At 41.1% G+C, this 13,672-nt stretch overlaps 1 protein-coding gene across 3 annotated transcripts in view; it reads right to left on the reverse strand.

The window, feature by feature from the left end:
• Positions 1-13,672, reverse strand: part of slc8a1b (solute carrier family 8 member 1b) — a 139,884-nt gene that overhangs the window by 107,797 nt on the left and 18,415 nt on the right. For 2 of the 3 annotated variants that reach the window (XM_040139280.1, XM_040139279.1), the window contains exon 4: positions 11,777-12,567. In XM_040139280.1, the coding sequence (XP_039995214.1) occupies positions 11,777-12,567 (791 nt within the window). Of the gene's footprint in view, positions 1-11,776; positions 12,568-13,672 lie in introns of those variants that run through there. The other variant, XM_040139281.1, reaches the window with a different exon arrangement.

The following is a 13,672-nucleotide window of genomic DNA, read 5'->3' on the forward strand; positions in this document are numbered from 1 at the left end:
AAGCAGCCCCGACATGCAGTGCGTGTTTGTATGAGCAAACGTAGCCCTATCAGCCTTTTGTCCTCGCTTTGAAAGATTTTTACCCACTGCTATGTTTTTGACGTACCCATCCTCCTCTCTGTAGCTGGGAGCTGTGAATGTTGCTCACCAAGACTTACAAAGACAGATGCCAGATCATAAAAATACTCTCAGCTGGTTCAACTGCCCATACTTGTCTCACGGGCTGAATTCCCAAAGAGTGCAGAGGAACTGTAACCCGAGCTGTCGAATGGGTGTGGCTGTACAATGGGATAACCCCCTTCCCCAAACATCTGAATGGGCTGGATGGCAAAGTTGTGAATAGGAGTTGTGACACAGTCAGTGAAATCAGTGAGCCTTTTCTTAGCCGGAGGGATGGTGAACAAGTTAAAAAGGAAATTGGTATTGCGATTTTGCTCTAAAATTCCCAGAAATCCATCGGATAATCAAAGAGTATGAGTAGTGCAATGATGTCTCTTCCTTTGATTGTTCTCTTAAAACATGAAATGACAAACTGCATCCCTTCCATAGAATTGCCAGACCCCTTTTGCAGGAGATTTCCTGAACTGAGAGTGCTGCGTCAGTCCGTGAAAATTTGCAGAAAAGGTGCTGACGTTAACGGTGCATCAAGTAGGTGTTCAGCAGCAACATTTCACATTTCATTACTGCAAAATGAGTCATGCCCTCTTTTTCGCACTGATAGATCAAATTCAGTAAATATGAACAAAGGACACATCTGGCAGCAACAAGTACAAATAAAGAAAATACAGATTCCCCATCTAGTCTGAATCTGTATGTTCCTCTCCTCCTCTCTCTCTCTCGCTCTCTCTCTCTCTACCCCAGACCACCGTCTTTCTCCCTCTCATGTCTTTTATCACTCTCTGGCTCTGCATCCCCGCCATCCCTCTCTTTCTGAGTCTCTCTTTTTCTCCCCCTCTCTCCCTCCCTCTCCATCCCTGCCGTTGCCAAGGCGATGTTTTGCAGAGGCAGCTGGTTAGGACTCATTTGTCAAGCTGCTGACCTGCCCTCCCTTCCCTTCTCTTCTCTTCTTTCTCTCGCTCTCTTTTCCCCTTCTTTTCTGTTATTGAGTGTAGTAAAAAAAAGACTGAATAGGCTAATTTTCACACTCGAATGTCCTGAACAATCATGCTGTACAGCTGGAAGTGGCACATTTCGGTGTTGTCCAGTTCTCTCATTACGTTTATGGGATTTTCCATTTACACAAGGTAGTTTGAATTTTATTTATTATTTTATTGTTTGAGCAATTGGCCGGCTCAAATTTAGCGCTGTATACAGTGAATAAACAAAACTCCGTCTGGGATTTTGGAACATTGATTGTGCTCTCCCTCATTAGAAACATTATGGCAGCCTGCACGACATAAAAGCTGACTTCCGTGGAAAGTGCAGTGAGAAAATGCCAAGACATGATGTTAGTCTCTAGGCTCTCTCTTCTCTCTCACATGCTCCTACATGTTTACTTGTGAAATCGTAATAATTTTATATGGAGCAAAAACATAGTCGGAGTATTGCTTTGCGCCGACAGGTAACTACAGCAGTACTATGATAAAAGCAGAGTAAAACACCGTTTGTATGAATAAGTAAGGCAGGTTTTTGTTACTTAACTGATGTAGTAGAGATAATGTCATTTGAATGTCGGTTTTGAACCATCTAAAGTCCCGGAGCTCGCTCCATTGAGTTAATGCTGATCCCAGGTTCACTCTTTTTTAACTTGTTTTTTTTTTTTTTTTTTTATAAATCACTCACTCTCCTCACCTCCTCCCACAACGGGCGTCTTTTTTTTTTTTTTCTTGCCGGGTAGGAGTTTCCACAGTTACTCCAGCTGTTCCACCGTGCACCATTTCTGGTGCCTGGGGAAAGCTACCAATAGCTACCGGGAAAAACAAAAGCCCTATCCTCTTCCCGTTTCGGTTGCGCAATGGCAGATGCACTCTCTTTGTGCCATAAATCGTGATTTTGTACCCGGTGGAAGACAGACTTGCCCAGGAGGCTTACAGGGAACCGATCTGAGTGCCGATGGTGTCATTCTATAGACGTTACATTGTGCAATCAACATTTACTTCGTAAGGATAAGTTAAAGAAAAAAAACTTGTCTATTGCCACTTTAAGCAGTAAAGCACATGCACAGTCACTTCCATGCTGTCAGTCACATACATGCACACTAATACATGCACAAACACACATCTCCTGCCGTTGCCAAGGCGATGTTTTGCAGAGGCAGCTGGTTAGGACTCATTTGTCAAGCTGCTGACCTGCCCTCCCTTCTCTTCTCTTCTTTCTCTCGCTCTCTTTTCCCCTTCTTTTCTGTTATTGAGTGTAGTAAAAAAAAGACTGAATAGGCTAATTTTCACACTCGAATGTCCTGAACAATCATGCTGTACAGCTGGAAGTGGCACATTTCGGTGTTGTCCAGTTCTCTCATTACGTTTATGGGATTTTCCATTTACACAAGGTAGTTTGAATTTTATTTATTATTTTATTGTTTGAGCAATTGGCCGGCTCAAATTTAGCGCTGTATACAGTGAATAAACAAAACTCCGTCTGGGATTTTGGAACATTGATTGTGCTCTCCCTCATTAGAAACATTATGGCAGCCTGCACGACATAAAAGCTGACTTCCGTGGAAAGTGCAGTGAGAAAATGCCAAGACATGATGTTAGTCTCTAGGCTCTCTCTTCTCTCTCACATGCTCCTACATGTTTACTTGTGAAATCGTAATAATTTTATATGGAGCAAAAACATAGTCGGAGTATTGCTTTGCGCCGACAGGTAACTACAGCAGTACTATGATAAAAGCAGAGTAAAACACCCGTTTGTATGAATAAGTAAGGCAGGTTTTTGTTACTTAACTGATGTAGTAGAGATAATGTCATTTGAATGTCGGTTTTGAACCATCTAAAGTCCCGGAGCTCGCTCCATTGAGTTAATGCTGATCCCAGGTTCACTCTTTTTTAACTTGTTTTTTTTTTTTTTTTTTTATAAATCACTCACTCTCCTCACCTCCTCCCACAACGGGCGTCTTTTTTTTTTTTTCTTGCCGGGTAGGAGTTTCCACAGTTACTCCAGCTGTTCCACCGTGCACCATTTCTGGTGCCTGGGGAAAGCTACCAATAGCTACCGGGAAAAACAAAAGCCCTATCCTCTTCCCGTTTCGGTTGCGCAATGGCAGATGCACTCTCTTTGTGCCATAAATCGTGATTTTGTACCCGGTGGAAGACAGACTTGCCCAGGAGGCTTACAGGGAACCGATCTGAGTGCCGATGGTGTCATTCTATAGACGTTACATTGTGCAATCAACATTTACTTCGTAAGGATAAGTTAAAGAAAAAAAACTTGTCTATTGCCACTTTAAGCAGTAAAGCACATGCACAGTCACTTCCATGCTGTCAGTCACATACATGCACACTAATACATGCACAAACACACATCTCCTGCCAAAAGACGTGTTATTACCATGTAATCTGTAACATAAGCACATAACCTTCACACCTCGTAAGGCTGAGCCTGCATGTTTATGTGTTATGTGATATTTTACAGGTTGCCTTGTTGTTCAGTGCCACAGAAGAATTTAATTAAACAAATGCAAATCAAAGACACAACACAGCCGTTGCCAACACACATACACATACATTCACACAGGTTTGATCATCTGTCCTTTGTAACAGAAAAAAAAAAAATCTGGCTCTTATCTGTTTTTTACTAATGATGCTGCTGTCACACAAGGATGGATTGAGCATGTGTGTGCGCATGGGACCGACCAACCTCATTAAGCCTCATTACCATCTAATTTCTCACTGATATAAGTGCGTCAATGAGTATTCAAGTGTTTATGTGTGTGCACGGAAGTGTGTCTGTGTGTGTTGGCTTAAGTGATTTTTTGTGTGTCTGTGTGCACGTATATAACGTTGTGCAAGTCCACACAATTTTCGCACTATTATATATATATTTTAGATTTTTACAGCTGGAGTCTGCACAAATTTTTTCCATGACAAAAAATGGAGACGACTTGATTGTAGTCTGCAGATGTTAGTTATGTGGTGTTTACATTGTGTGAGTCTTCATTTACGCTTCGGTCATCACTGACTGAATGTTTCAGGGAAGGCGTCAGTATAACTCTGACCGAAGTGCTTCTCGAATGGTTGAACGGCGTCTGAAACCCCCTCCTCTCCACACCTTCATGACGTCAGGACTGAGGGGACTACATCTGACAGTTACTTTTCTGTAACTTTTCATTTGTTACCAACAATTTCCACCAATATTCATGTGTACGGCAGAGTATAACACTATGAAAGCCGTCCAGGCAACTGTGTGAAAAATGTACACCATTATCCCCATATTGATACGATTATCACATCGCCCACCTCTCTCGGATGACTGACTTTTGACCCCACCTTTGAGTGTGATCATTCAAAACAGACAAACACTTCGGTTTTCCGAGGTTGGACGACATGTTGTACCAACTAGTTCATTTTTAGCATAACCTGGCCCTTATGTCACAGCTGGTCACTCAGTTAACCCAGGCCCGACTGTATAAAAATCAATGTTAAATTCAGTTTTGTGCTGTAGGAGTAACAGCTGTCAAAAGAAATATACCTACAAAAACTCAAATGTAACTGTTAGAAAGTTTGCGAATTTCCTACCAAGGGCAATTCTGTAACTATTACATTAGTAAATAATCTACAATGTTAATGCTCTCTCTGACAAATGAGACAGAAAGAGATTAGTGGTTGTTTTTTTTCTTAAAAAGGTCACCAACATTGTGACCAGTTGTCATAAATTGGTCAAGCTGACCTATTAAAAGTTAAATTTGAATAATTTTCCCAGCAACTCAACCAAAGCAACCATGAGCTCGACTGGGAATCGTAAAAGTGAAGCCTGGTTAAATAGATCCTTGAACACAAGCAAAAACAACATTTCAGAGTCCAAATCCTCGGGTGACTGTATTTTTAAAAAGCACACATATGCAAAATATGTATGATTGCACCACATACGCATATCCCACATTCCTATATCTTCTTAGCAGGCATCTCAAAAGGCCAATCAGTGCTGGTTATTGGAGTGGGACATCCCAGTCTATTCAATGTTTGTGTGTTAGTGTGTGTGTGTTTGTGTAGGCGGGAGCCTAATTTGATTCTCAACTGTACCATGTTTCTCCACTGGCTGCCTGTTTATTGAGATTGTATTACTGTGTGTGTGTATGTGTGTGTGTGTGTGTGTGTGTGTGTGTGTGTGTGTGTGAGATCCATGTGTATTTAAACAGAGAGAGAACAGGTCAAAACCAAGCCACAGTATAACAAGTGTACATGTGTTCTGGTTTGTGGTGTGTTTGGATGTTAGTGTGTGTGCACCACCTGTGTGTGCAGTGTGAAGTACCTGTGTGAGTATCCATGCGTGTGTAAATTCGTGTCTATTTGTGTGCATGCACCTTCAAGCTCTGTTTTCTCAGTTCTTTTGACCTTAATGTGTTTGTATGTGTCTTGTTGCCCTGGAAATACCGCTTCATTCATGATAACTAATGAACCATACGGTATGGATTCATTGTACGTTGTAAAAACTAATACATATTCAACCTGACTCTCCTCTTCTGTCTAAAAATACAGTTTCATTGCAACAGCTATGAAAAAAAAAAAGTTGAATTGCTGACCTATTTTGTAGTAAGTGGTCTGGCAATTCCATGAGGACCAACCATAATAAAAATAGAGCCACTTAGGGTGCTGGAAGGTGCTCTGGATAAAACTGCTCATCATAGGACAGGTATGATGATGCTAGTTTGTAGATGTGCATTATCGGCGGTCGTTAAAGCATAAATACTGTAAGAAAAAAAAAAATCCAGCTTAACAAGTTATTTCGCCCAGTGATCAGCCTTCAAACTTAAATTTCGCTGAAAGGAACAGTTATTCAAGTGCCACTGGGGTGAAACAATCCCACCTGTTCGCAACGCAGTTTTCAAATGATGTACTCGAATGGCACTAGGCGGAGTGCACACCTCCAACGAGGCCAAATATTGTTGAGGAAAATGATAAGAAAAATGATTTTTAAAAAAAAATCCTGGTTCCGCCCCTTTAACTGGATCTGCACCAAAATTTAACGGGTTCTTCCTTGGCCCATGCCCCATCCCTCCACCAAGTTTGGTGCAAATTGGTTGTGTACTTTTTGCGTAATCCTACTGAAAAAACAAACAAACAAACAAACAAGTGAACAAACAAACAGAAATGGGTGAATACTTCCTTGGCAGAGGTACAGACCCATACTTGATTCTAACTTGCAAGCTAAACCTTGCAAAGCCTAGCACAAACTAGTTTTATAAGTAGTAGCTGAGGGAGCAATAGCATTATTACTAATAGTAATAATAACACTTGTGATGGATACAGTAAGTCACTGTAGCATCAACAGTAGATGCACTAATAGTAGTTTAAGCTGTGGATGTAGCAATAGGAGTGGTAATGGCAGTCTAGTAAGAGTGTTTCAGGTGGTTGCAATCACAATAGCAACTGTAGTATTACTAGTAGTAGTGGTAATACTTGACATGAAAAACAGCTGTTTAATAGGCCTGTCAAAATCTGGCATCTGTATTGGTGCATTACAATACAAGGCGAAAGCAGAGTACACACACACACACACTCACGCGCGCACACACACACACGCACACACACAAACATGCAGGACCGGGCTGGTATTCTGTGTGACTTAGTGCGCCGAAGACAGAAACAAAGATCATTTGATTGTGTAATTCTCTCTCTCTCTGTCTCTCTCACACACACACGCGCACACACACACACACACACGTACGCAAACACACACATGCGCCTTTCCATCTTTCGCTGGACACATCAGACGAGCCCTCACAAACCATACCAGAGACAAATTGCAAAGGGCTTCTCGCAGACAGGGAGAAAGAGAATTGTAAGGAGACGCAAGAGAGAGTGCCTGGGGAAAAAAAACAGGGACAGTAAGTTAGGAGAAAGTTGAAAACTTTAAGAGGTCTAAAACTTTTCTTCTTCTCCGTCTCCTCTCTGTCCACTCCATCATTTTCTGCCATCCTCCTCCCATCACCGCTTCCATTCACATTTACCTTCCCTATACCTCTCCCTCCGTCTTTCCCTGTCTCTTTATCAGAGAATCAGAATCAGGGTAGGATTAGCCTGCAGGCAAGTCTATTTAGACCAGCTATTTTGTAATTCCTTTTTTCTGCAGCAAAAACGTCCTCAGCTTTTCCCTAAAGGAACATATCAGCCTGGCTCATTTATGACATATACTGTGTATTTCTATGGGAATACATATTTTCTAAAAAAAAAAAAAAGCCCATCATGGGACAAGAGCTGAAAAATAGTTACGGCTATAAATTCTTCGGCATGTGGCAGTTTATTTACTATGTACGTGTTCTTAATGTTATATGTTCGTTTACTGTGCTTGCAACACCACAACAGGGTTTATGGGATTTTTTACACAAAAACTGTTTTTAACTCACATCACATTAAAGGTGTGAAACTTTACCCAGAAGATACAGCGCAGCACAGTATTTTCCTGCATGACGTATGCCTCTGAAGTCTGGAAACAAATATGTATCATTTTACATGATAAGAGGTAACTCCATAAATAATAAGTATGTCTCTGAAATCTAGAGGGAAACTGACAGAGGCTGACCTTCAGGGCAGTAAAACGTGCATGCCTAAAATCTAGAGGTAGTAAAAACTCCAGCAACAATTGGAATATAAACAACAGTTTCGTTCTTTATAATGCAAATGTTGCTGGAGTTTCTACCGCGTGAAGACTTTGTCCCTTCCCCATACACCTTGTAAGTAGATGGGGCTGTGCCAGATTTCCCTACTCTGCTTCCAAGATCTTTAGGGAAGCTGGCTCACATTTTAGGGCAGTCTAACTTCACCCACTTTAGTTAGTTAGCAGAACTTTGCTAATGTAGAAGTTAACAAGTAACTCCGCTAACCTCCTTGATAAATACCCCAAATTTGATGAGACTTTTATGCACCTATTGTATTTAAGCAGGCAAATACTAACTTTAGCCTAAAAAGTTTAAATAGCCAAATGTTTGACTAGTTTCTATACTTGTTCCATCCCATCAAATACAAACCATTCATTTAAAAAAAAAAATTTTTCACTCTCCACAAATCCACAGGTATCCATTCAGTCCATTCAACAAAAATCCAGTTTAGAGACTTAGGTTATTATCTATCAAAGTAAGTGTCCAGTGCCTTTTGTTTTCTTTTGTCAGTTAGTTAAATTTAATGAACAATCCGACATCTGCTTAGTTACTAAGCTAAAACGTAAAAATACCAACATGGTCCTTTTATATCGCACATTAATTAGGCTACTATTTACATTATCATTACCATTTTGAAGTATATATGAGATCATATTAAAAATTCACCAGAGATAGTTTTGAGGGGCAGTTAGAGATTAAGAGGTTGAAAGACACATTGTGGAAATCAAACTCAAGATTTTCTGGTTACAAAATGGCCTCTCCCGACATGTAAACGAAGCCATGGCCGAAATGCGTTTCCCTTCAGGCCCTGCTACTATAATTTAGAGTCCTTCGGCTCCCTCTCTGGGTCTCTTCCCTAAGAATCACACACGTGCACACACGAGCATACACACACAGTAACCAGGATAGCCAGAAGGACAGTCCATCATTTGATTTGGACAAAGTGTTATTAAAACCCACTTAGTCCTGGCTGTAAGAGCTATAAGCTATGGAAACTATGCAGTCTGCCACAGGCTGAAAAAGACAGCCATGCAGACATCTGCTTCAAATCTGACCGAACACAGCGGAGAGTGAGAGAGAGGCTGAGCTTTAGACTACCGTTACGAAGACAGCATCTCTCCCATTCATTCATCGTGACATCACACTTTGTTTCATCTCACTACAGCCCTTCTTCCATCTCAAAAAACAATCTGATCATTTCCAAACAAAAACTGTAAGCAGACTTTTGGTTCCCAAGGCAAGCCACTGCAACTAAAAATTGATGCCTGCCAGCTAAACCCAGACAGAGCTCTACTCCCTCCAAAGGATCTTAAGACATAACGGCAAAAAACGAGGAAACCACCAAAGAGCAAGACAGATCCCTTCTTCTTGGACAGTGAGGGGGCAAAAGCAGTGAAAGGTGGAAAGTGGACAAGTACAAATAAATAACAGATACTTCCAAACTACAACCATGGAATCAGAACTTAAAAAGAGATATATAACAGTCCCAAAATTACTGTATATTCAGTATTAAAGAGGAAACTGTCCCAGTCGAGTAAGTCCATCAATATAGTAGGTCCAACAGCAGTTCTTAATAAAAAAAATATTCATTTAGCCAATATTCTGTTATATTTTATGGTCCAAAGTGTTCTCCAAGCCTACTAATAACTCCCATAAACTAGCACATTTCCCAAACAGTAAAAAGGCCAACTGCTGAAAGCTGTGAAGTTTATTGTATCCTCACTAAAGCCACGAGCCCAACCGGCATATAGGCCACCATGAGAAGTCTTTACTGCAAACAGTCATTTGTGATGACATCGTGAACACGCCCACCTTGCCATGTGTGTACCTGTGTGTGAGAGAAAGGGAGTGGGAGGGAGACCAGTAGCCCACCTTACTCTGTGTTTTACAGAAAACAATAATTTGCACACAAACCAGTGCTCCTTATGGCTGAGTGTTTTGTGAAAAACAGCAATTTCACCTCTCATTGTGAGAACACTGCCACACGGAGAGTGAGTGTGTATCCAGTTTTATTAATGTGCATAGACATGTGTGCCTGTCTCCATGTCAAAATAGGCTAAAAGCATTGCAACAGAGAAAACAGCTTTTCAACAGTTGAATGGCAACAACGCACAGCCAAACACAGGCATCCATTTGATGGCGGTCAATAAAAACACAAGGTTTAAATCTAAAGCAGTCACAGGGGTAAAGCCATATGAAACTGTCATTCTGAAGAAAATCACCGCTGATACTAAAAATGGCTATGAACCACAAAATTATACATTGACGACACCCATGTCATGAACCTGGAGTTTTGCACTAATAGATTACTTTGGAAATGCAATTATAACAGAGCCTGTGTGCACCATGATGATACTTTGAGCTTGATGCCTACTGTTAAAAAGCTTAAATGAACAACTAATATGGGTTTGATACTTAAATACTTAATACTACAGTATAATCAAAACATCAGAATTTACCTGATGCCATTATTGTACCAGTTCTGCATTACTGTCAATATCTAAGTCAGCAATTGAGTCAGTGTATCATGTTGCTAGCTAATGCCTAGGAATGATCAAATAAAAGAGTGTTAAGAAAATAACTTTCATGTGTCTTAACAGCAATTTTTTTAACAATAAAAGATTTAAAGAACAAAGGCAGACATGAAAATTCGTTTTGGTTTCAAACATTTGGCTGATAGCTGGAGCTAATTCCCCACATTGTGAGTGGGTCAGGATGGAGAGTACAGCAGCTGGCTTTGAGCAAAATCACCATGGTGGTAAATGGCGTCCTGAAAGTTGGTCAAATACCAATCACGAACCTCACGAGCTTTGAACTATCGCCGCGGCATTGTACAGCAGTGAGTTTCAAGTCCTTTTCACACAGAAAAGACAAAAAAAGCCTCTAGCTGTGTGAGTGGTTGTTCAGGGATTTTCTCACACAGTATAAAGCCACCTAAAAGGACAACTGGGATTGTTTTAAAACCTGAATTACCACCTCTCAGTTGTATGCAGTCAATTTAAATTTCTCAGTCAATTTAAAGTTTACATCTATGTCTGTCCAGACTCATGTAATATATATATGTAGTCAAGACTTTGAAGGAATTAAGTAAGAGGTATTAAGAGTATTTTGTCACAATTAGTGTATGAGTTCTTGAAATTTGGGCCAAAAACGTGTTTTGTGAGGTCACAGTGTCTTTGACCTTTGACCACCAAAATCGAATCCTTTTGATGAGGCCAAGTGAATGTTTGTGCCAAATTTGAAGAGAATAACTCTAGGTGTTCCTGATATCAAGTTCACGTGAATTGGATGGACAACCCAGAAACATAATGCATCCGGCCACAGCTGTCTCTGGCACGGAGGCATAAAAAGGCTTTGTGTATCTGAATTAAGTTGACTAGATAGATTCCCCTTCTTAGCATTGCCCCGATTCCCTGCAGGCTCCTCTTTGTTTTCCATTAAGTGCCTTATTCAAAGACACTTCAACACTTCTCATTCAATTTCCATGTCGTGACAGTCCATCTACTTAAAATTCAAACCATCAACCATTCAACAAATAAGCCAGTTTCCCAACTTCTTTGCCTCTGCAACTCATAAGCTAAATCTCCTGTGCTGATCGTACAGCAATAGAGTGTTAGAAACCAATGAAACCCACAGAAGACTAAAACAGCAGCACAACAGAATCCAGCGCAAAAGGAATGACCGGGCTGATGAAGATAAAAGAAGTGAACAAAGGAGTCAAAGTAGAAAATAGAGACAAGGTAAAAAAAGAGAGGGGTGGGGAATTGTTGATTTTGTCAAGTCCCGAATGAGCAGTCCGCTCATTGTGACCACCACATCTCACTCACACCCTCACTTTCTCACATATTCAGCAATAACATTTGCAGTATCACACTGACACAAAACGTGAAAAAATAATCAAGAAAAACACGTAGATAATTAGAGTGAAGCTGATAGATATCTGCATAAATAAATTTAACAGTTAGGATTACACCATCATGATGATTCAAATTTAAAGGTAGACTGATCAGAGTTACTCACAAGATCTCATCATTCTGAAATTCCAGGATGCCATGACTGTCTTCAAAGTCCTCTCCGCTGCCTCGTGCTGTTCCCTCCACCGTCTTGTATGGCAGCATGACCACACCGCGAGCCCCTGACGTTCTCAGCACCTTCACCTCCATGGTGCCAACGCTCTCGCTCACATGGCATACAGGCTCCTCAAACGTAAAGATACCAGCGTGATCGTCATCAAAGATGGTAACAGTCGCTGTGGAGGGTAAGCTGAGACAGGCAACTGAGTCCACATGATTAGCTGACTCGCCTTCCTCGGGCTCCTCACCTTCTGATGTCAGTACCTTGACATTGGATAGGTGAATCAGGAAGTTTTCGTCCTCCTCAAAGATGTCATCATCGATGATCCCCACACGGATCTCTTTCAGCGTCTCACCAGACTTGAACACCACCACACCCTCTGTGAACTCGTAGTCTGAGCCAGCGTTAGCTGTGCCGTCTTCTGTCCGGTACTCCACAGAAATTGTTTTACCCAGGTCGCCGCCACGCCGCACTACATTCACCGCCACTGTACCACAGTTCTCAAGGCACTGGTAAGAACCGGGCTCAAAGAAGATCTTAGAGATGGGGTCGTTATCACCAGCATCAGAGCGAACCTCGTGCATGCTGACGGCCTTTCGTGCCTGATCAGCTGCATGTTTCTTCAGGATGTTGCCAGCACCTGTCATTAGCCGGGTGGCCTGGCAACGGTAAAAAGCACGACTCTTCTGCTGCTGGCTCAGGACTTGGTAGTTGGCAAGCTCAATGAGTTGTTCCACCTTTTAAGAGAAAACATGAAGGCACACAAACACAGTGTAAAAACATGTTCTCCAGCATGATTTTTAAGGATGTTGTGTAGTATCCTAGACTGTGGGGAAAAATGTCTTGGTCAACTCGTCTGATTGAATCAGATACATTGTTGAACATTGGGCTTGTCTGGCTGAATTACAGAGTTCTGTCTAGCCCGCATCAGATTATCCAAGGCTTTGTTAGGTGTTACGAAGCTGTACATGGCGTGCAATATGAAACAAGAGCTTGGTATAATAGTCCTGGGTGGATCTTAAGGTTTTTCACTATTCCTTCTTTTTCCTCACCCCACAGGTTCTCTTCTCTGAGCAGATTATTATTGTACGAGATCAAGTGAATAGATTTTTTTCCCAGTTAGAGAAACAAATGAGCTAAATAAACCTTTTGGACAAAAAATTACGAAAAGATCCTAAAAATTTGCAATAGCGTATCTCTCCACAGGCAGCTGTTAACAAGAAGGTAATGTTAGACTGAATAATGGAGTGGTAACATTTTTGAGTTAACTCTTTGCTAATAAGCAGAACCTGCGCCTACAAAAAGGAGCAGTTTCATCTTCTTCACTATTAGGTCAGTTGGCAAAATGGTGGCACTGGTATCAATTTCTAGGTCTCAAACAAAATTAGGATGTAGCTCTGGGATTCAACTCCACTCAGCTATAGATATAGGTCTACTGCAACCAATATTGTATTAGCAATGTCAAAGCACTTGATGTCAAAATAGGACTGTGAGGTAAAAGAAAAACCCTGCTAGTATTTGACAATCAGTTAATCAGTTTCATTGTCAATCCATATCAGGATGAAGGCAAAAGCTTAAAAACCCTTTAGCAGGCTCTCTCATGTGAACAAGAAGAGTTGCCATTTCAGCATTTTGCCTTGATGCTTGCGGCTTCCTGTAAGGTTTTTAGTGTTAAACCTTGTTTAACAACAATAAGAGTAGCCCCAGCTGGAATGAACCTCATCACGCCATATTTGATGGCTACAATATTGCTGTTTGTTCAAATACAGAGATTTGCAAAGATAGACACAGTGATAGGAAACAGTTTCTCATGCCCAGGATAGTATACTTTAGTCCAGCTCT

Source organism: Xiphias gladius, chromosome 11 (genome assembly GCF_016859285.1).
Source record: "Xiphias gladius isolate SHS-SW01 ecotype Sanya breed wild chromosome 11, ASM1685928v1, whole genome shotgun sequence".
Lineage (NCBI taxonomy): Eukaryota > Metazoa > Chordata > Actinopteri > Istiophoriformes > Xiphiidae > Xiphias > Xiphias gladius.